Source organism: Aethalodelphis obliquidens, unplaced genomic scaffold, assembly GCF_003676395.1.
Source record: "Aethalodelphis obliquidens isolate GAN/ISIS:26980383/991018 unplaced genomic scaffold, ASM367639v1 scaffold25, whole genome shotgun sequence".
Classification (NCBI taxonomy): Eukaryota; Metazoa; Chordata; class Mammalia; order Artiodactyla; family Delphinidae; genus Aethalodelphis; species Aethalodelphis obliquidens.
In genome coordinates, this window is record NW_020837969.1 from 29,390,457 (window position 1) to 29,412,140 (window position 21,684).

The 21,684-nt window shown below is 39.9% G+C and overlaps 1 protein-coding gene and 1 pseudogene across 2 annotated transcripts in view; one reads left to right on the top strand and one right to left on the bottom strand.

The window, feature by feature from the left end:
- The window catches only part of BAG4 (BAG cochaperone 4), a 29,165-nt gene that overhangs the window by 5,889 nt on the left and 1,592 nt on the right, over positions 1-21,684 (top strand). The window contains exons 2-4 of one of the 2 annotated variants that reach the window (XM_027122849.1): positions 11,589-11,696; positions 20,144-20,398; positions 21,275-21,529. In XM_027122849.1, the coding sequence (XP_026978650.1) occupies positions 11,589-11,696; positions 20,144-20,398; positions 21,275-21,529 (618 nt within the window). The remainder of the gene's footprint in view (positions 1-11,588; positions 11,697-20,143; positions 20,399-21,274; positions 21,530-21,684) is intronic. The other variant, XM_027122850.1, reaches the window with a different exon arrangement.
- Positions 15,191-17,147, bottom strand: LOC113628871 (origin recognition complex subunit 3 pseudogene; annotated as a pseudogene).

Sequence of the window (21,684 nt, forward strand, 5' to 3'; positions counted from 1 at the left end):
AAGAGGTATCATTGATTTTAGTGGTGGGAGTTTAAAACAGTATTTAAGTAATGAATGGGGGGTTTGGATGGCAAGAGAAGTGGTGTAAACTGTTAGTAAATGAGAAGGTGGTCACTTGACTGGGAACCAGGATTGAGGGAAGAATTTTTAGGATGAGGTGGCTTGAGGATGTTTGTAAGCAGAAATCAACAGTAACAAAATAATAGTGGGGGACTTTAACACCCCACTTAACACCAATAGATCATCCATACAGAAAATAAATAAGGAAACACAAGCTTTGAATGACACAATAGACCAGATAGACTTAATTGATGAGAGTAAGCTAGTAGATTGAGAAAAAAGATACTAACAAAAGGATGGAATATGGCTTGGGGAGAAGTGGATTAAGAAGTGAGGAAGAGCTGAGAAACCCCTTCCACAGCTAGAGGGGGAGAAAGGAAGCTTTGAGTTGTAGGAGAGGGGCATTGGAGGAGTTCCTGGCTCTTGATGTCCTTGTTGATGAAGGAGGAGGCTAGGTCATCTGAGGGTAAAGGAAGTGGGATGGGATACACTGGGAGCTTGATATGGTAAATGTTGAAGCAGGTGCTGGGGGAAAGGAGGCACTGTAGGGAAGCACGGAAGAGACCCAAATGAGGTTAAAGCTGAGAAATTTGTGATGATGGACAGTACAGGAGCGTAAAGTGTTTTTTAGTGATTTTGGAATATATCGCTATAAAAATAATTTGTCATGTATTTTTCTAATAATTTTTTTTTGTCTAATTCTTACAAAACATATAAACAAACTTGTAAATGGATATTTGGTAGTACCAGCACTACTGACATTCCTCTACTGTTAGATTTGCTTGGGCTGGGGTTATTTTTTGGAGGCATGGTGGCAAGTGACTTTGTAAACCATACATCCACTTCATAAATGGGACTAGATAGTTCTATGATAAACATGAAAGGTGTTGACTCCAGCCTTCACCTGAGATATAGGTATTTCTTCTCAAAAGAGAAGAAAGTAAATAAATTTATTATGTTCTTGCATAATTTTAATCACATTTCCTTTGTCATAAAAACTTTAATTCACATTATTCCCACTTGTGAAAACCTTTTATCATATTTGTTTAGTTTACATCATCACCTTTGTCTAGTTTCAGACAGCACATAAAATGTTTGGAGAGACTTTGGCACATGATAAAATTGGCAATTTGGTCTATAGAACAGCTGTCAACTTCAGCCAGCTTCCTGTGAAACCAAACGCTATTTCATAGAATTAGTGTCATGTTAAAAGGGCCTTGAGCTGCAGACTTTGATTGTTACTGGGGATATTTTTAGATTTGTTCCATTTTGTCCAAAAGGGGAAAAAAAAAAGCAAAGGCAGTCTTTTTAATTAAGACTTAATAAAATTAATAATTTTTACTGCTTCATTGAGGACATTCTTTTTTTCATATAAAAATTATGATATATTTACATATTGTTAATTTTACCATTTTTAAGGTGTAGTTCTGTGAGTTTTGACAAACGCATATGGTTATGTAACCAGTACCACAATCAAGGTATAAATATTTATCCATCTTTTAAAAAAAGGACACTCCTAGGGCTTCCCTGGTGGCGCAGTGGTTGAGAGTCCGCCTGCCGATTCAGGGGACGTGGGTTCGTGCCCCGGTCCGGGAAGATCCCACATGCCGCGGAGCGGCTGGGCCCGCGAGCCATGGCCGCTGAGCCTGCGCGTCCGGAGCCTGTGCTCCGCAGCAGGAGAGACCACAACAGTGAGAGGCCCGCGTACCGTAAAAAAAAAAAAAAAAAAAGGACTCCTAGGATAAGATGGAAGATTTAATTTTTATTCACCTCTAAACCCCATTAAAATTACAGAAAGGGAACTGTGTTTCTTACTGTTTTTTAAAGTATTTTATGAACTCATTTGCATAACATATATGTATTTATGTGTACACATACATATATTAAGTATTTTGAATGTGTCTCAATCAGTTGCTGTCATTCTTTTATTGCTTAAATGATCCCATATGATGCCAATGGGAGCCCCCTCTTCTTGGCTTCTAAGTCCTTTTGACATGACCCATTGATTTTTGACAGCTTCTTTGATTTCTGGTACAAGATATGCCAGGCTTATTGTATAGTCTGGCCCAGATGTTATAATCAGCCATTCTTTTAAGAAACCTTGTTTTTGTTTTGTTTTGTTTTTTAATTGGAGAATTTTATTTAGAAGCTATATTTGTCAGGATCCAGGCAGGAAAACAGAACCTACACTAGTTCTTTTAAAAGAGAGAATTTGATTTAGGAAATTAGTTAAGTGGGTATTGGAGATCTGAAAAGGTAAAAAGAGAAAATGTAACACAGAAGATAGTTACTGCAGGAAACAGCCTCAATTCCTGGGGCTGGGGAATAAAGAGAAGAGGTTGGGGGTATGAGAACCTGGAAACTTGGAAGAATGGCGTGGTATAGCTGGCACCGAGGAGACACTGCCGAGCTGGTGCTGGTACCTGTGAGGGAGTTCTCGGGAAACCAGGAGTCTGCAGACTCTGCTGACTGATGCTGCCCCCAGGTTGAGGGGCTTTGCTGGGCTGGCACTGGCAGGAATGGGAAGCAGGCGAGCAAACAGGAGGGAGCAAGTCCATTCTCCCCTCCTCTAACCTAGTGCCCCCTATTGGCAGAACCAAATAGTAAGCAAGTGGCCAAGAGAAATGTTTGCGGACTCCTGGTCCTGCATCTCAGAGCCAGTTACAGAATGCTGTGTTTGGAGCTGAGGGCCGGTAGCTTAATAACTGGTACAGAAGTTACATTTGGGTGCTAGGTATACTGATTGCTGTTGTGTTGTCATTGCTTCTAAACCTTTTCAATGGACAGAGTTATATAAAATAAGTATTTAAAAAAAAATTTTGTTGGAGTGAAGTTGATTTACAATGTTGTGAATAAGTATTAATATTTTAAAATAGAAAAATAAATAAGTTCATATTTGTGTTAATTCAAATTTAATGTCATAGATTATTTTTACTTCTTAGATTGTATTTATTACTTTTGTATGGAAAATTTTGGTTCCTAACAATATTAAGGTAATTACAAATACTTGTACAATCCTACAATAATATATAAAATAAGTTCAAAATAATGCCAGGTTGCAGCTCTGGCATGACAGCATGAGGAGCTCTGTGGGCCCAGTCCTCAGTGAAACTGGTGAAAAATATTTTTTAAAAACAACCAAATTAAAGTCTCTAGAAATGGTCTTAAGGAATTTAGCAAATGAGGAAATATTTATTTTAGAAAATTTACTCGAACTCGGTAAGAACAGTGAGATTCTGTGCCATCCTCCACCTCTCCCACCCCCCAACCCCCAGCTCAGTGAGAGAGAAACTCCATTAGCCTGGAGCGGCAAATAAAACAAAGTTTCTTCGCTCCCCAGGTCCCAGTCCTCCTGGGTGGGCAGCACATCGACATTGCTTATCTTGCCCCCAGCTACTATTGCAGAGGCCACGTTCTGGGCAAGTGTGGCCAATAGTGGTGGATCCTACCCATGCCCTGTCCCTACCTGTGGAATGGAGGCTTTACCTTGGGTAGGGCACTGCTGAGAACACTGGGGCTCTGCTCACCCTTACCCTGGCTTGTAAGGCAAGCTGGGAAGGTCTGAGGCTACTGCCCTTTCCCCCCAGATGCTCAGCTTTTAAAGCAGGGGTGTCTCTCAGAGAAGCACACCATTGTCCCCAGCCCAACTGCAGAGTGTAGCTCAGACATTTTATCTGGAGGCAGACGCAGGCTGTAAAACCGGTAGCTCCTAATCTTTTCCCAAAGGAACTGACTTTATTTGCATCAGAATATGGAGAAGCTGAAGCCAAAGGATGTTCTCAAAAACTGTGGAGGGTGTCGTGAAAGGCATTTGGGAGATCAGTAGGTTCACTGCAGATACAGACTGGGCTGCAGGCCAGCCAGTTTGCTGGAGAGAACTAGGGAAAGAGATCGCTGGGAGGGGCCCTCTGGGGTCGGAACACATCTCAAACACTGACTTTGGGAGGTGTCCCTTCCAAGGAGCCCAGATTTGATTGGATCAGTTTGTAGAGCAATTTATGTCCCAAGTAAACAGTAAAGAAATTAGCTGGAAATTTGTGGAGCTTTAACAGCTAGGTGTGGTCGAGGAAAGATCGACATATATATACATCTATGTAATACATATATTTATATATACTCATTAAAGAAATTAAAAAGCTGCATTAGAAAATATTCACTTAATGCAGAAGCAGTAAAGGAAGAATAGAGGAACAAAACCAAACATGAGATATAGAAAACAGAAAAATAAAATGGCAGATGTAAATCCAACTATATCAATAATAACATCAAGTGTGAATAGATTAAACAATCCAATCAAAGACAGAGACTGTCAGACTGGATTGAAAAAAAGAAGATGCAACTATATGCAGTGTGAGATAATGGGAAAATATATATATATATTGGTCTCTGCCCCAGGTTCCTGGCGTAGAGCTCCTGAAACCCTTGTAAATTCCTAAGTCATAAGAGCACTAGGAACATCTTTTGTTCTAGTATTTGGTGTCTGAACCTGGTTCCTGACACAGGGCTCCTATATCCACTGGAGTTTCCTGGGTGACAGGAGTGTCTTTTATACTAATGAGGCAACTCTCGGTGTTTTCATGGATGGCTCCTGGATAGGGCTGGTCACCAGAAAGACCAACTCATGATTAGAAGCTTGGAATTTTCAGCCTCATTCCCCATTCTTTAGAGACTGGAGAGGGGTTGATCATGCCTACATGAGGAAGCCTCCATAAAAATCCCAATAGTATGGGGTTCAGAGAGCTTCCAGGTTGGTGAACACATTCACATATTGGGAGGGTGACACAGCTAACTCCAAAGGGACAGAAGCTCTTGTGCTCAGGACCCTCCCAGACCTTGCCCTATGTATCTATTCATCTGCCTGTTCATCTGTATCCTTTATCATATCGTTTAATAAATTGGTAAACTTAAGTAAGTATTTCCCTGAGGTCTTTGAGCTGTACTAGCAAATAAATCCAAGAGGGAGGAGATCATGGGAACCTCCAATCTGTAGCCGAGTCAGACATAATTTGTGGGTAACCTGGGGACCTACTACTTGCAACTGGCATCTGAAGTAAGGGGTGGGTAGTCTCATGGGACTGAGCCCCTAACCGGTGGAATCTGGTGCTATCTCCAGATAGAAAGTGTCAGAATTAAGTTGAATTGTGGAACACCCAGCTGGTGTTGCAGAATTGCTTGGTGTGGGGGAAACCGCCCCCACATCTGGTATCAGAAGTGTTCTGAGTGTGGTAACAGTGTGAGGATAAAGGAGAAAAGTAGGAGTAGGTGGTTTTTCCTTCTCAGCTGTCTACAGGAGACATACTTCAGATTTAAAGACACAAATGGCTTGAAAGTAAAAAGATGGAAAAATATGCAAACTGTAGCTATAGGAAAGCTGGAGTGGCTATGCTAATATCAGACAAAATAAACTTTAAAACAAAAAATATTACTAAGGGGCTTCCCTGGTGGCGCAGTGGTTGAGAGTCCGCCTGCCGATGCAGGGGACACGGGTTCGTGTCCCGGTCCGGGAAGATCCCACATGCCGCGGAGCGGCTGGGCCCGTGAGCCATGGCCGCTGAGCCTGCACGTCCGGAGCCTGTGCTCCGCAACGGGAGAGGCCACAACAGTGAGAGGCCCGTGTACAGCAAAAAAAAAAATATATATATATATATATTACTAGGGATAAAGAGGGACATGATGAAAAGGTCAGTCCATCAGCAAGATATAACAATTATAAATATATATGTACCTAACAACAAAATACACAAAGGAAAAGCTTACTGAAATAAAAGGAGAAATAGACAATTCAATAATAATAGAGACTTCAGTACCTCACTTTCAGTAATGGATGGAACAACTGGACATAAGATCAACAAGGAAATAGAAGATGTACACAACACCGTAAACCAACTAGACCTACCAGACATCTATAGAACACTCCATTCATCAACAGAATATACATTCTTCTCAAGTGCACATGGAACATTCTGCAGGATAAACCATATACTAGCCATAAAACAAATATTAATAAATATAAAAGGATAGAAATATACAGAGTATGTTCTCCAACTATAATGTAATGAAATTAGAAGTTAATAGCCGAAAAACTTTGGGCAACTCATAAATATGTCAAAATTAAATAAAACAGTCCTAAAAAAACCAGCAAGTCAAGGAATAAATCAAAAGGGAAATAAAAAAATACTTTGAGATGAACGAAAATGAAGACATAACATTACCAAAACTTACGAGATGCAGCTAAAGTAGTAGTGCTTAGAGGGAAATTTATAGTCATAAGTGCCAGTATTAAGAAAGAAGAATGATCTCAAATCAAGAACCTAATCTTCCATCTCAAGACACTGGAAAAAATGAGCCAACCAAACCTAAAGCAAGCAGGAGGAAGAAAATAATGAAAATAAGAGTGGAAATGAGTTAATAGAGAATAGAAAAACCATAGATGAAATCATTTCAACTAAAGGCTGGTTCTTTGAAAAGATCAACAAAATTGATGAACCTTTAGCTAGATTGAACCAGAAAAAAAAGAGAGAAGACTCAGATTACTAGAATCAGAAATGAAAGAGGGGACATTACTACTGATCTTACAGAAATAAAAAAAGATCATAATGGAATATTATGACTAATTGTATGCCAGTAAATTAGGCACCTTAGATGAAGTGGACAATTCCTAGAAAGATACAAACTACCAAAACTAACTCAAAAAGAAATAGGAAATCTGAATGGATCTATCAAATATTTAAAGAACTGACACCTATTCTTCACAAACTCTTCTAAAAAAACAGAAGAGGAGAGAATACTTCTAAACTCATTCTGTGAAGCCATTATTACCCTGAGAGGAAAACTAGGCAAAGACATCACAAGAAAAGAAAATACAGACCAATATCTTTTATGAATATGGATGTGCAAAAATCCGCAAAAAAACCCTAGTGAACTGAATCCAGTAATGTATAAAAAGAATTATGTACCATGACCTAATAGGATTTATTCCAGGAATGCACGGTTGGTTTAATATCTGAAAATCAATTAATGTAGTACACCATATCATTCAAATAAAAAACAAAACCCCTATGATTACCTCAATAGATGTGGAAAAAGCATTTGGCAAAATCCAAAACGTTTTCATGATAAAAACACTCTAGGAATTCAAGGAAATTTCCTCAACCTGATAAAAGACATCTGTGAAACACCCACAGCCAACCTCATATTTAATGATGAAAGACTGGATGCTTTCCCTTAAGATCAGGAACAAGACAAGGACATCTGCTCTTGCCACTTCTATTCAGTATTACACTGAAGGTTCTAGCAAGGGCAACCGGGCAAGAAAAAAATTAAAAGGCATACATAACCTATATGTCTACATGGAATAGAATTGAGAGTGTCTATGGTCAGCTGATTTTTTAAAAATTTATTTATTTTACTTATATTTATTTTTGGCTGCATTGGGTCTTCGTTGCTGTGCGTGGGCTTTCTCTAGTTGTGGTGCGTGGGGGGCTACTCTTCGTTGCGGTGCGCGGGCTTCTTATTGCAGTGGTTTCTCTTGTTGCGGAGCACAGGCTCTAGGCATATGGGCTTCAGTTGTTGTGGCTCACGGGCTCTAGACCACAGGCTCAGTAGTTGTGGCACACAGGCTTAGTTGCTCCATGGCATGTGGGATCTTCCCGGACCAGGGCTCAAACCCGTGTCTCCTGCATTGGCAGGCAGATTCTTAACCACTGCACCACCAGGGAAGCCCATCAATTGGTTTTTAACAAGGATGCTAAGACCATTCAATGGAGGGAAAAGTCTATGGCGCAACATATGGTACCATGACAACTGGATAGCCACATACAAAGAATAAAGTTGGACCCTTACACCATATGTAAAAATTAACTCAAGGGACTTCCCTGGTGGTCCAGTTGTTAAGAATCCATCTTGCAATGCAGTGGACGCCAGTTTGATCCCTGGTCAGGGAACTAAGATCCAACATGCTGTGGGGCAGCTGAGCCTGCGTGCCACAACTAGAGAGCCCGAGTGCCACAACTACAGAGCCCATGCACTCTGGAGCCCACAACTAGAGAGGAGTCTGTGCGCCACAACTAGAGAGAAGCCCATGCGCCACAACGAGGAGCCGGTGTACCACAGGGAAAGATCTCACGTGCCGCAGCTAAGACCCGATGCAGCCAAAAAATAAATAATATTTAAAAAATTAACTCAAAATAGGTCATAGATCTAAATGTAAGAACTAAAACTATAAAACTCTTAGAAGAAAACATAGGGATAAATCTTCATTTCTTTGGATTTGGCAATGGTTTCCTAGATAAGACGCCAAAAGCACAACCAACAGAATAAAAAATAGACAAATTGGACTTCGTCAAAATTAAGAACTTTTATAATTCAAGGGACACGATCAAGAAAATGAAAAGGAAGAAAATGCTTGCAAATCAGATATCAGAAAAGGGACTTGTATCTAGAATATATAAAGAGCCCTTAAGACTGAACAACAAAAATATAAATAACCCAATTTAAAAATGGGCAAAACATCTGAATAGACAGTTCTCTAAAGAAGGTGTGCAAATGGCCAATGAGCACATGAAGAAATGCTCAACATCACTGGTCCTCAGGGAACTGCAGATAAAAATCACAGTGAGATATGACTTCACACACACTAGAATGACTATAAAAACAAGCAAAACCACAGGAAAAAACAGGTATTGGTGAGGAGATGGAGAAATTAGAACCCTTATACTTAGCTGATGGGAATATAAAATGGTGCAGCTTCTTTGGAAAACAAATGCCAGTTTTTAAAATTGTTAGAGTTAACTGTATGACCCAGCAATTCCGCTTCTAGGTATATAGCCAAGAGAACTGAAAACATATGTCCACATAAAATGTTATTCGTGAATGTTTATAGCATCATTATTCATAATAGCCAAAAAGTGGCAACAATCCAAATGCCCAGAATGGATAAGCAAAATGTGATATCTGTATACAATGGAATATTTTTTGGCTACAAAAAGGAATGAAGCTCTGATACATGCTACAACATAGCTGAACCTCAAAAACATGCTAAGTGAAAGAAGCCAGTTACCAGATATCACATATTATATGATTCCATTTATATGAAATACCCTGAGTAGGCAAATCTATGGAGATGGAAAGTAGATTAGTGGTGGTGTAGTGCTGTGGGAATGGCAGATAGGAGGGTGTAGCTAAAGGGAACAGTGTTTCTTTTTCAGGTTTTGAAATGTTCTAAAACTGGTTGTGGTGATGATCACACATATCTCTATGGATATACTAAAAATCATTGACTTCGACAATTTTAAATGAGCGAATTGTATGGTAGTGAATTATATCTCAATAAAGCTGTTAATACAAATAATAATATCAATGTTATGACTAACAGTTCCCTAGTGGATGCAGTTTAGGTTTCTTTGCAGTTCATCTGGTCTTTAGAATATATTCCACTAAGTGTGTACAGTCAAAGTAAGATGATGCAAAAGTCATTAGAAATAATTCTTTTTTCCGTATGGTTATGTTACCAATTTGATGTTTAGTTATCTCATCAGTTGATTTTTCCTGTAGTAAAACACAACTCCAAGAGTTGCGGCTTACAACAATGAATATTTATTTCTTGCTTTTGTTCTGTGATGTCGCTGCAGGGGCTCATCTCCAGGTTCTGGGTTGGGTTCAAGTTTGTTCACGTGTTTTGTTCTGGGACTCAGGCTGAAATGACAGCTCCTACATGGGATATGCTAGCCCACGGTGGAGGGCAGGAGTGCAAATGGGTTCCTAGAATTTGCATTAATTCCTAAATCCTTTGTTTAAAACTGGCATGCTGTCACTTAGCCATATTTGTTTGTTTTGCATACAAGTTTAAATTACATTTTAAAAATATGTGAATTTATACCTGTTCCTCCAATTCGATTCATATTAAGTATAACATGAGGTAAAGTTATCAGTTGAAAAATGAGGGGGTAGGATAAGAGGATACTGGAGATTTGAGGGGACAAGAAGGTGAAATAGTTGTTGTGTGAGTGGGATGAACATACTGAGGAAGTGTGGTGTAGTTGCTAGGCAGTGCTGAGTGTCTGCTTGTGTGAAACCAGAGAGCTTGTGTTTCTCTGCACCGATATTTAGGTGAAGTACAGATGTGGAACCAGTGGATAATTGGGTTTAAACTGGGTTAGGTTTTTGCAGGTGAGAACATCCGAGGGAAAGAGTGGTAAGGGATTTAAGGTGTTGAGAAGCTGAGTAAGGAAGGAGTGAGGACAGGGTGGGTGGAGAGGTAGTAAAAATGTGTGGGGTACTTCGGAGGATCAGTAGAAAAGGACAGAAACCAAGGAAGTTCTGGGGATTTAGGTGTTAGTTCACCACTGCTGGAGTGAGTCAGCTTCAACTCTGGTCTTTTCACCTCTTTAATTAAGATTCAAATTCTTGGTAGAGAGAAATCAATTAATTAGTCAAATACCACTTAACCGGGGGAAGCGGGGGGGATTAGTCAGGGGAATTTGCCTGATTGAGAAATTTGGTTGTTAGGATCTGAAGTTGCTAGTTTCTATATTGCTCTAGTTGCTGTATTATGTAAGGGAGATGTTACTTGCCCAGCTTGTATAATGTCATGTGGAATAATTGCATGCTTTGAAAACAAAGTATTATGAAACTGGTAAGTAGTGCAGTTAAGCTCAGATGGTGATAATTAAATTCTCAGAGACTACAACTGCCAGTGAATTTCTTTGTGAAACCATATTTGAAGATTTGAAGATCCTCTTTAAGCTTAAAATTAAACTATAAAGCTCAGAGCAAAATAACTCAACTTATGGGATGACAAATGTATATATTAAAACAGCCTGAAAAGTTTTGAGTTGATCTAGTTTCTTGTCAGAGTGTATTGGCTTATTGAAAATGATGACACTAACTTTTTGAGGTGAAGTGAAAGCTGTAGAGATTAATGCCGTAGCTAGATTTTCTCCTTGGAGTGCTAATTATTCTACGTAATTCCTGATTCCGAGTTAGCTGTGGGCTGCCAGCAGAAACCTTAGCCATAGCAGAAAGTAGAGGAATATGAAAAAACTAGGGTGTGGCCAGGCAAAGAAGTTGAGTATTGAAGGTGTATGCATTTTAAGTAAAGTTTAGTATTAAAATATTACTTCAAGTTTCAAAGTTGTTGAGATAGGTAAATATTATACTACTCTTCTCTTAACACTGGCAAAGAACTACAATTGTGCTGCACTAATTAAATTAGTTAGTGATGGCTTAGTGATTGGAGAGAGATAAAGGAATTGAATGTCTCTGGTTTTGCTAATTAACTTGACATAGTAGATATATCATTTGTTATAATTGGCATTATGCACAAGAATAGTCAATATTTGCTTTGTTCTAGGGCAAGTGATTGAGCATGTATCTGCATCAGTTTTAATAATGAGTGATTTTAGAGTGGGGTTCCATTGCTTTTTGTCTATTGCCTATTTTTTTTCGATACTTATACCTGCCTCTATCAACTTTTCAGAATGATGTAAGGATGTTAGTAAAAGTGAATCTATTTTCCTTTTTGTCCTTAGGAGCAGCCACCATATCCTAGCTACAATTCCAACTATTGGAATTCTCCTGCCCGACCTCGGGCTCCTTACCCAAGTACATATCCTGTAAGACCGGAAATGCAAGGCCAGGTAGGGTCTAAAATTGACAGACTTTCTGAATTTTTTCTTAATGAATCGATTTATTTTCAGAACCTGTGGAGATTTCATAGTGAGGGTGTGTGGGCTTTTGTTATATAATGCACTCTATCTTAATCATTTTAATGTTTTTAGCTCAGAGATAAGGAAATATCTAGGCAGATGCTACCTATAGCAAAGGCAGCTTGATGCATGATAGATTATTTCTCAGGACCTGGAAACAACAAACGCAAAATGTACTTATTTCTAAAAATTTGACCTTTTATGGAGCTATAATTGACATATAACTATATTAGTTTCAGGTGTACAGTGTAAAGGTTCAATATTTGTATACTTTCCAAAATGATCGCCACAGAAGTCTAGTTAACATCTGTTACCATACAGTTACAAAGTTTTGTTTTCTTGCGATGAAAACTTTTAAGATATACTCTCTTAGTAATTTTCAAATATTACAGTACAATATGTTAACTATAGTTACCAGGCTGTATATTACATCCTATGATTTACTTATTTTATAGCTGGAAATTTGTACCTTTTGACCCCCTTTACCCGTTCCTGCACCCCAGCCCACTGCTCCACCTCTGGCAACCACCAGTCTGTTTTCTGTATCTATGAGTTGTCTTTTTTTGTTTTTTTTAGATTCCACATATAAATGAGATCTTATGGTATTTGTCTGTGTCTGACATTTCATTTAGCATAATGCCCTCAAGGTCCATCCATGTTGTCCCAATGGCAAGATTTCCTTCTCTTTTATGGTTGGATAATACTCCATTGTGTGTGTGTGTGTGTGTATATATATATATATATATATATATATATATATATATCACATTATCTTCATCCATTCTATCCAGTGATGGACACTTAGGGTGTTTCCATGTCTTGGCTGTTGTAAAATAGTGCCGCAGTGAACATGGGGTGCAGATATCTTTTCGAGTTAGTGTTTTTGTTTCCCGTGAATATATTCCCAGAAGTGGAATTGCTGGATCATATGGTAATTCTGTTTTTAATTTTTTGAGGCACCTCCATACTGTTTTTCACAGTAGCTGTACCAGTTTCCATTCCTATCAACAGTACACAAGGGTTTCCTTTTCTCAACATTCTCATCCAATACTTATTTCTTGTCTTTTTGAGAATAGCCATTCTAACTGGTGTGAGGTCGTATGTCATTGTGGTTTTGATTTGCACTTCCTGATGATTAGTGATGTTGAGCACCTTTTCATGTACCCGTTGGCCATCTTGTATGTCTTTGGAAAAATGTCTATTCAGATCCGCTGCCCATTTTTTAAATCAGATTGTTTGATTTTTTGCTATTGAGTTGTATGAGTTCTTTATATATTAAGTCCTTACCTTATCAGATATATGATTTGCAAGTATTTTCTTCCATTCAATAGGTTGCCTTTCTTTCTTTTATTTATGTATTTATTTATTTATTTATTTTTTTGCGGTACACGGGCCTCTCACTATTGTGGCCTCTCCCGCTGTGGAGCACAGGCTCCGGACGCGCAGGCTCAGCGGCCATGGCTCACAGGCCTGCTCCACGGCATGTGGGATCTTCCCGGACCGGGGCACGAACCCGTGTCCCGTGCATCGGCAGGCGGACTCTCAACCACTGCGCCACCAGGGAAGCCCTCTTTTTTTTTTACTTTTTAAATTTACTTATTTAATAAATTTTTTTTTTTTTGGCTGCGTTGGGTCTTCGTTGCTGGCTGTGGACTTTCTCTACTTGCGGTGAGCGAGGGCTACTCTTCGTTGCAGTGTGTGGGCTACTCTTCATTGAGGTGTGCAGGCTTCTCATTGCGGTGGCTTCTCTAGGCGTGTGGGCTCAGTAGTTGTGGCTCACGGGCTCTAGAGCACAGGCTCGGTAGTTGTGGCGCACGGGCTTAGTTGCTCTGTGGCATGTGGGATCTTCCCGGACCAGGGCTCGAACCCGTGTCCCCTGCATTGGCAGGTGGATTCTTAACCATTGCGCCACCAGGGAAGCCCTGCCTTTCCTTTCGTTGATGGTTTCCTTTGCTGTGTAGAAGCTTTTTAGTTTGATGTAATCCCACTTTTTAATTTTGCTTTTGTTTTGTTGCCTTTGCTTTTGCTGTTAAAATTTTTGACTCTTATGACAAATATTAAATTTAAAATATTTCAGGCATTCTGAAAGAGTACAGAAAATATGTACATCTTTTTTTATCTAGCTCCTAGCTTTGTCAGTTTTTAAGTTTCAGATTTTTAAAAAGAAGTAAAATAAATACAGTTGAAGCCCCATATAACACTTCTTTCCATTTCTTAAAGTTATATTAATTGTCTCATGTGTTTTTATGCTTTTACTACTTGTATATGCATTTTTATAGTATTATTTAACATGATTTTAAACTTGATATGAGTGGTTTCATACTAGCATTCTCCTGCAATTTGCTTTTCTTTAACTCAACATTGTTTTTCTCTTTTCTGTTGTACAACATATGAGACGAGCATTTCCCTCGTGTATGGAATTGGTGGGTTTGGATACGTACATATTTATTTAATATAGCCAAATTACTTTTCACAGTGGTTGCCAATGAGGAAATGAACTTTTCAATTTCAGCACAAAAGGCAGCTGGGATTTTCATTGAGATTGCATATAGATCAATTTGGAGAGTAGCAGGCATTACTTTTACAGTTAATGTAAGAGGAAGACAGAACCCAAAGTCATGAGTCACAGTTTTTCTCAGCAATGTTAATTTGTCTGATTTCATCAGTTGTTCCTATTGATAAAGATTATTTTTGGGGACTTCCCTGGTGGCGCAGTGGTTAAGAATCCGTCTGCCAATGCAGGGACACGGGTTCGAGCCCTGGTCTGGGAAGATCCCACATGCTGCAGAGCAACTAAGCCCGTGCGCCACAACTACTGAGCCTGCGCTCTAGAGCCCGTGAGCCACAACTACTGAGCCCATGCGCCACAACTACTGAAGCCCACGCTCCTAGAGCCCATGCTCTGCAACAACAGAAGCCACCGCAATGAGAAGTCCGCGCCCTACAACGAAGAGTAGCCCCTGCTTGCCTCAACTAGAAAAAAGCCCACATGCAGCAACGAAGACCTAACACAGCCAAAAAAAAAGGGAGTCAACATATTTTTTTTAAAAAAGATTATTTTTGGAGATGACATTTCCCCCCCTTAGATAAAGGCATTTATTATATGTGTATATTACATATATTCAAGAAAGATTCACTTTTAATTTAGTGATGACTTTTTGAAAGCAACAGCAATAATCTGAGAGAGCTTTTAGATACAAAAATTGTTGGATTCTGGGCTTCCCTGGTGGCGCAGTGGTTGAGAGTCCGCCTGCCGATGCAGGGGACACGGGTTCGTGCCCCGGTCCGGGAAGATCCCACATGCCGCGGAGCAGCTGGGCCCGTGAGCCATGGCCGCTGAGCCTGCGCATCCGGAGCCTGTGCTCTGCAACGGGAGAGGCCACAATAGTGAGAGGCCCGCGTAACGCAAAAAAAAAAAAAAAAAAAAAAAATTGTTGGATTCTAAACCCAAAGGTATCTAGACATATGCTTGTATGGGATTAGCACACGTGTATTTTCTGGTGAAGCATCACATGGGGATTATACATTTATCTTCTGACCAAAACAGACTCCTGCAGTGGTATGTAGATATGACTGGTTTCCTTTTTTAAAAATTGAATGGTTTCACTCCTTTGCCTTCTATCTGCCGCCTCATGTTAGCTTTGCCACATGATCAGTCTTCTCTTATAGACCGGGAGTGCGTAATTTCATGCACTTTCCCCCGGTAATGTGGAATTTATATCCGTTTCTTCAGAACTGATGGATGTTGGGAGGGCCCCTGAGCAGTCCCCAAAGCTGATTAGCCTGTTGTGTTCAGGTGCAGTCTATGTGCTACGCAGGAACAGGGGACAGTCTTTGAAATACAGCTTTCCTCATTTTCAGCTAATAGTAAGGATTGTTGAGGAGCATGTTGGACAGTCTGTGGAGCAGGTTTAGGCAGTATGAAGTAAACCAGCTCAGGACAGAAGATTTGGGCTCACCAGACTGTTGATGAAATTCATGAGGTATTTTCTGAGTTCTTCAAACTAAGATTGCTTCTTATTTGCTTTTAACGCCTTCATTTGCATCAAAGACTGTCTTCTGAAGCCCCAGTAGTATTTTCTTTCTCTTTGGCCTCTGTATCGGGCTTTGAAGCTGGGCCAAGAAGGCCTTTATTTTCTTTGCTATGCTGCCAGGCTACTCTTCAGAAGACTTAAAAACTTTGAACAGTTCTGAACTATGATCATAAGCTCATCCTTAGTCAACGTCTGTAGCAACTGCAAGGCTAACATATGTTCTTCCAATGCTGATCGTTTGTAACCATGCATGTTGTAGCTCTGATCCATTGACCCAGTGGGTACTTGGGAAAAGCATGATAAATACACAGCTTCTCTAGTAATGATTGTGGTCGGGTGTTTTTGTTTAAAATCCTCTCTTTGGTCATGAATGCAACTTGTTTTTCTAAAGCTTCTTTTCCACGTATCTAAAGGATGAAAGACAGATGTTTTCACATTGATTTTCTGATAAAGAAGCTAATTCTCTTGGGTTCTGGGAGATCACACCACAGAACACTGAGTGCCTGGGAATAGAAATGCTCTAAGAAACAAAACTGAAGTCCTCTTATAATGTTATGAATTGAGAAATCATGATACAAAAGGACTTTCATCAGAACCTATAACACCTTTTCATTTAATTTAAAGGGGACCTGGGTTGTAAAATACAGCTTATTAAGTACTGTGGTTTGGAGCTCCTATGAGACAAAAATTGGAATAGTTCTATAAGGAGAGATACTGCATGAGGAAGTAACCAGTGGATGATAATAGATTTGGCAATTCCAGAAATGAGTATTAGTAGAAACTCAAGTTGATGTCGACTGCTGATAATTGTGAAGTCTTGGAGTACTTTTGTGGTGAAGCCTTCCATGTTTTTCAAGATAAGCACAGCAGGAAGAATTGTGGTCTTGCTAATGGAAAAAAAGGTTTTTTTCCCCACTTGGATTGGGTCTGTTTGCTGTTTGATATTCATGTATCAAATGGAAAGGGAATCCGTTGAACAAGTGTATCACTTTCTGAGTTGAGAGACCTGATCAGTTTTCTCCTCTTTGGATTCTACATCTATAAACAGTCCGTCAATTGTAAAACCAACTTTTGGAAGAAGTGTTACCTCCTGGATAATCTTTAGCTTTTGCAGTGAGACATCATATGATGTGACATGATTTTGACTTTTAAATGCTAAGTCATATTTACATTTACCTCTAGAACAAGAGCAGCACTTGGGATATTTTTTGAGTTTTAAGAGCTCCAGTCTCTTGATTTCTTCTGGAATCCAGAATGAGACTTCTACAGAAATTCAATGACTATCAAAGATTTTGTTTAATTCTTCTTGCAGTTGCTCAGTTTCAGATTTTCTGTTGCCATGTCAGCTGACAAGTTTCAAATCACAGCTTGCTATCCTTAGATACAAGTTTCCCTTCATGAAAATAGTCTACTTGGACATAGATGGAAGTAGCTATGGTCCAAGCAGCCCACCAGTTTCTAGACATACTTGAGATTTCATGACTTTTTTTTTTTGGCTGTACCTCACTGCATGCTGGATCTTACTTCCCCAACCAGGGATCGAACCCGTCATGACATTTTTTTTTTTTTTTTTTGTGGTACACGGGCCTCTCACTGTTGTGGCCTCTCCCATTGCGGAGCACAGGGTCCGGACGCGCAGGCTCAGCGGCCATGGCTCACGGGCCCAGCCACTCCGCGGCATGTGGGATCTTCCCAGATCGGGGCACAAACCCGTGTCTCCTGCATTGACAGGCGGACTCTCGACCACTGCGCCACCAGGGAAGCCCAACCTGTCATGACATTTTTAATAGCATATTTTTTTTACTATAAAATACAACTTTATTACTAAACACTTGGGAGATAAAAGGGAGAAAAAACACTAATTCTGTCATCCTAATATATCCATATTTTGGTAAATTTGTTTTCAGCCTTTCCCCTATCATATTTACACAGCTTTACATTTGTCTTTTAATATGACAACTCATTTTACATATGCCTTTTAATATGACTTTTCATTTATCGTATGTACTTTACATGTTATAGGGTGAAATAACAGAAACTTTTTTTAATAGTAAGGAAATTTTCAAACATAATCCAAAGTAACAAGAATAGTGCAATAATCTCCCATGTACCCATTACTCAGCTTCAACAAGTATCAATACATGGCCATCATGTTTCATTTATATATCCTTAGAGTATTTTGAAGCAAATTCCAGACATCATGTTATGTCTTTTGTAAATACTTAAGCATGTATCTTTAAGGTATAAGGAAGTTTTAAAGATATTACCGCAATGCCATTATTAAAACTTAAAGGAAAAAAACCCCAAATAATTCTTTGATATCATTAGATGTCTGGTCAGTTCTAACAGTGATTTTTTTAAAATTAATTAATTAATTTTATTATTTATTTTTTTGGCTGCGTTGGGTCTTCGTTGCTGTGCGCAGGCTTTCTCTAATTGTGGTGAGTGCGGGCTACTCTTCGTTAAGATGCGTGGGCTTCTCTTGTTGCGGAGCACAGGCTCTAGGCACGCGGGCTTCAGTAGTTGTGGCACGATGGCTCAGTAGTTGTGGCTCGCGGGCTCTAGAGCGCAGGCTCTGTAGTTGTGGCGCATGCGCTTAGTTGCTCCGCGGCATGTGGGATCTTCCTGGACCAGGGCTCAAACCCGTGTCCCCTGCATTGGCAGGCGGATTCTTAACCACTGCGCCACCAGGGAAGTCCCTAACAGTGAGTTTTTAAGACAGAATAAAATTTCCTCAATGAATAACCAGTAGTCTACTTAATCATTCCATCAGTACAGGACGGTTAGGTTGTTTATAATTCTGCGTGATGGTGAATCATGCTGTGATGAACAAATTCATGCCTATAATTTTTTCTCTAGTTGAATAATTTCCTTAGGAAGGATTTCTAGGATTTGAATAACAGTACAAAAAGTCGCATGATTTTTTTTTTAATCTTAAGTCTTCAGCTGTATATGTTGCATAAGGGATTGTTTGGTTAGGCACAGCAGCCTGTAGGCAGAAGACTTGATTAGCCTCACAGTGGCTGCTCAAGGAATGCCTGGCTGGATTTTCCCTCACCCCATCCCTGCACGGAATTCTTTGGCCGTGTGGTGATAGTAGCCTGTCTTTTATCCTCTTGCCATAAAACTGTGGCTAAGAATTTATTTTCCACAGAATTATGCCCTCCTTCCCACTTCATTCTATCCCTCTTTTTGTTGTGGTAGATTTGGCATTAAATTTAAATTTCATTTTCTTCAGTCATTAACAACTGTAGAAGATATCAGGATTCTTTTTTTTTTTAAATTGAGGTATAATTGACATATAGTTAGTTTCAGATGTACAGCATAATGGTTCGATATTTGTATACACTGTGAAATGATCACCATGATAAGTCTAGTTAATATCACAAGATTCTTATTCTTCTACCTAAAATGGGAAAGATTGTCTAGTTTTAGAAGGATGAGTCCAGGAAAACTTGATTCTGTTTTTACCATTTTAACAAGGTAAAGTAGAAATTAATAGAAAACGCTAAGGTAATCGTTTAGAGTTTAGCTTTAATCTTGTTTGGATTACTAAACTGAGGATTCTGGGTGTCAGTAATAGTCTGGATAGGTGACGTAAAACTGCAGTAAGCAATATATGAGGAATTTGTCTCTGTCTGCTGTTATCATTTGGGGAAGCAGAGTAGGCTGGTATCAATACAAAGCACATGGGCTTGGAGTCAGATCTGGGTTCGTTTCCTGACCTTGCCACATTAATACTAACAACAATTTGTATTGTAAAAATTGCAAGTCATTGAGCATACTACGTGCCAGACACTATACTAAGCATTTTATATATGTCATCTCATTAATTTTTACAATAACCCTGCAAGATATGTTTATGATTTCCATTTTCCTGCTGGAGAAACTAAAGCTCAGAGAGGGTAAACACAAAGCCAATGGCAGGGCTAGGTCTTTCTCTGTGGTCTTTTTTTCTTTCTGTTGTATTATGGTTACTTTCTTCTTTCTCTCGCCATTCTCCCAGGTTTCCCGGAACACCCTCTTCAGTTTGTGGGGACAAGTTCCCTGCCATTAGGTGCAATTGTTAGGTGCACTTATGGAAATGGCTGAGAAGCACTAAAGGCCATCACTTCATCCTTCATCACAATATACCCATTGTTATGACAAAGACTCTAAGGTGATAATCTGAGTTTAATATATGTATATGATTATAATATATGAAAGAATACCTCAACGGTTGCTTAGGTAGTTCATATTTTCATTAGTTACTGATCTCCTTTCTTCTCAAAGTTTTTGAAGTGAGGGCATTTCAGCTCATCTACCCATTCATGTTTTTTTTCTCCCAACTTTGCTTTTTTATAGAGTTTGAATTCTTATACAAATGGAGCATATGGCCCACCATACCCCACTGGCCCTGGGACAAATACTGCCTCATACCCAGGGGCTTATTACACATCCGGGTATGCTCAGACCAATTACTCCACAGAGGTTCCAAGCACTTACCGTTCACCTGGCAACAGCCCAACCCCAGTCTCTCGTTGGATGTATCCCCAGCAGGACTGCCAGACTGAAGCAGCCCCTCTTAGGGGGCAGGTTCCAGGATATCCTGCTTCACAGGTGAGCATTCATCTGTTGTGTTTTTATTTTTTCATATTAATGAATGGTACCAAGTTTTTTTTCTGTTCACTTCAAGAGGTTAGGTTTTTTGGGGTTTTTTAAAAATAAATATATTTATTTATGGCTGCGTTGGGTTTTTGTTGCTGCGTGTGGGCTTTTCTCTAGTTGCTGAGAGCGGGGGCTACTCTTCGTTGCGGTACGTGGGCTTCTCATTGCAGTGGCTTCTCTTGTTGCGGAGCACAGGCTCTAGGCACGTGGGCTTCAGTAGATGTGGCACGCGGGCTCAGTAGTTGTGGCTCGCGGGCTCTAGAGCACAGGCTCAGTAGTTGTGGTGCAGGGGCTTAGTTGCTCCGCGGCATGTGGGATCTTCCTGGACCAGGGCTCGAACCCGTGTCCCCTGCATTGGCAGGCAGATTCTTAACCACTGTGCCACCAGGGAAGCCCAAAAGGTTAGGTTTATATTTTTTAATATTCTATGAATGTTTATTTCTCTGTTCACTTCAAGGAGAGTTCTAGTATGTCTTTATTTGTGCTTCCTTATAGCATAAGGGTCCATTTATTTATAGTATCTGTGGGACAGACTTATGCTGTGGGACAGACTTATGCTGTGCTTCAGCCACTGAAGTTTAGGTCCTATTTTTCTGAGTTTGATGGTCACCAAATCTGCCCCTGATATCTTTGGAACCAAGCTTTTTTAGGTTTGGAGAAAATATTTGCAACTTATTAGAAATACTACAGTTTAGTCCCATAGCAGCTAAGATATACCCTGTTAAGCCAAGAGGAAGCATCTCTGAATCTGTTTACACTAGAATATTTTCATTACTTCTTTAAGTGTCTTTTAGCAATGACCAGTGTATTTCCTTCCTCTCAATCTAGAACCCTGGAATGAGCGTGCCCCATTATCCTTATGGGGATGGTAATCGTAGTGTTCCACCACCAGGACCAACTGTACGATCCCAGGGGGACTCCTGGGCTCCTCCGGGTGCTTATGGCATGGGAGCCCGTTACCCCTGGCCTTCAGCTGCCCCCTCAGCACCACCTGGGAGTCTCTACATGAGTGAGAGCGCTTCATCATGGCCAAGCAGTGGCTCTCCTCGGCCACCTCCTTCCCCCACAGCCCCACAGCCCAAGGTAGGAGGCTTCTAGACGTTGTCCTCTTAAAGTCTGGGTAATTAAGAGAGCACGGCGTGGAACTTTTTCTGCATTGGTCTGTGTTAAATGGGGACTAACTTCAAAATGTTGGTGGCTACTACCTGTAACTTTACCTAGCCCAGTTTACTTTTTAT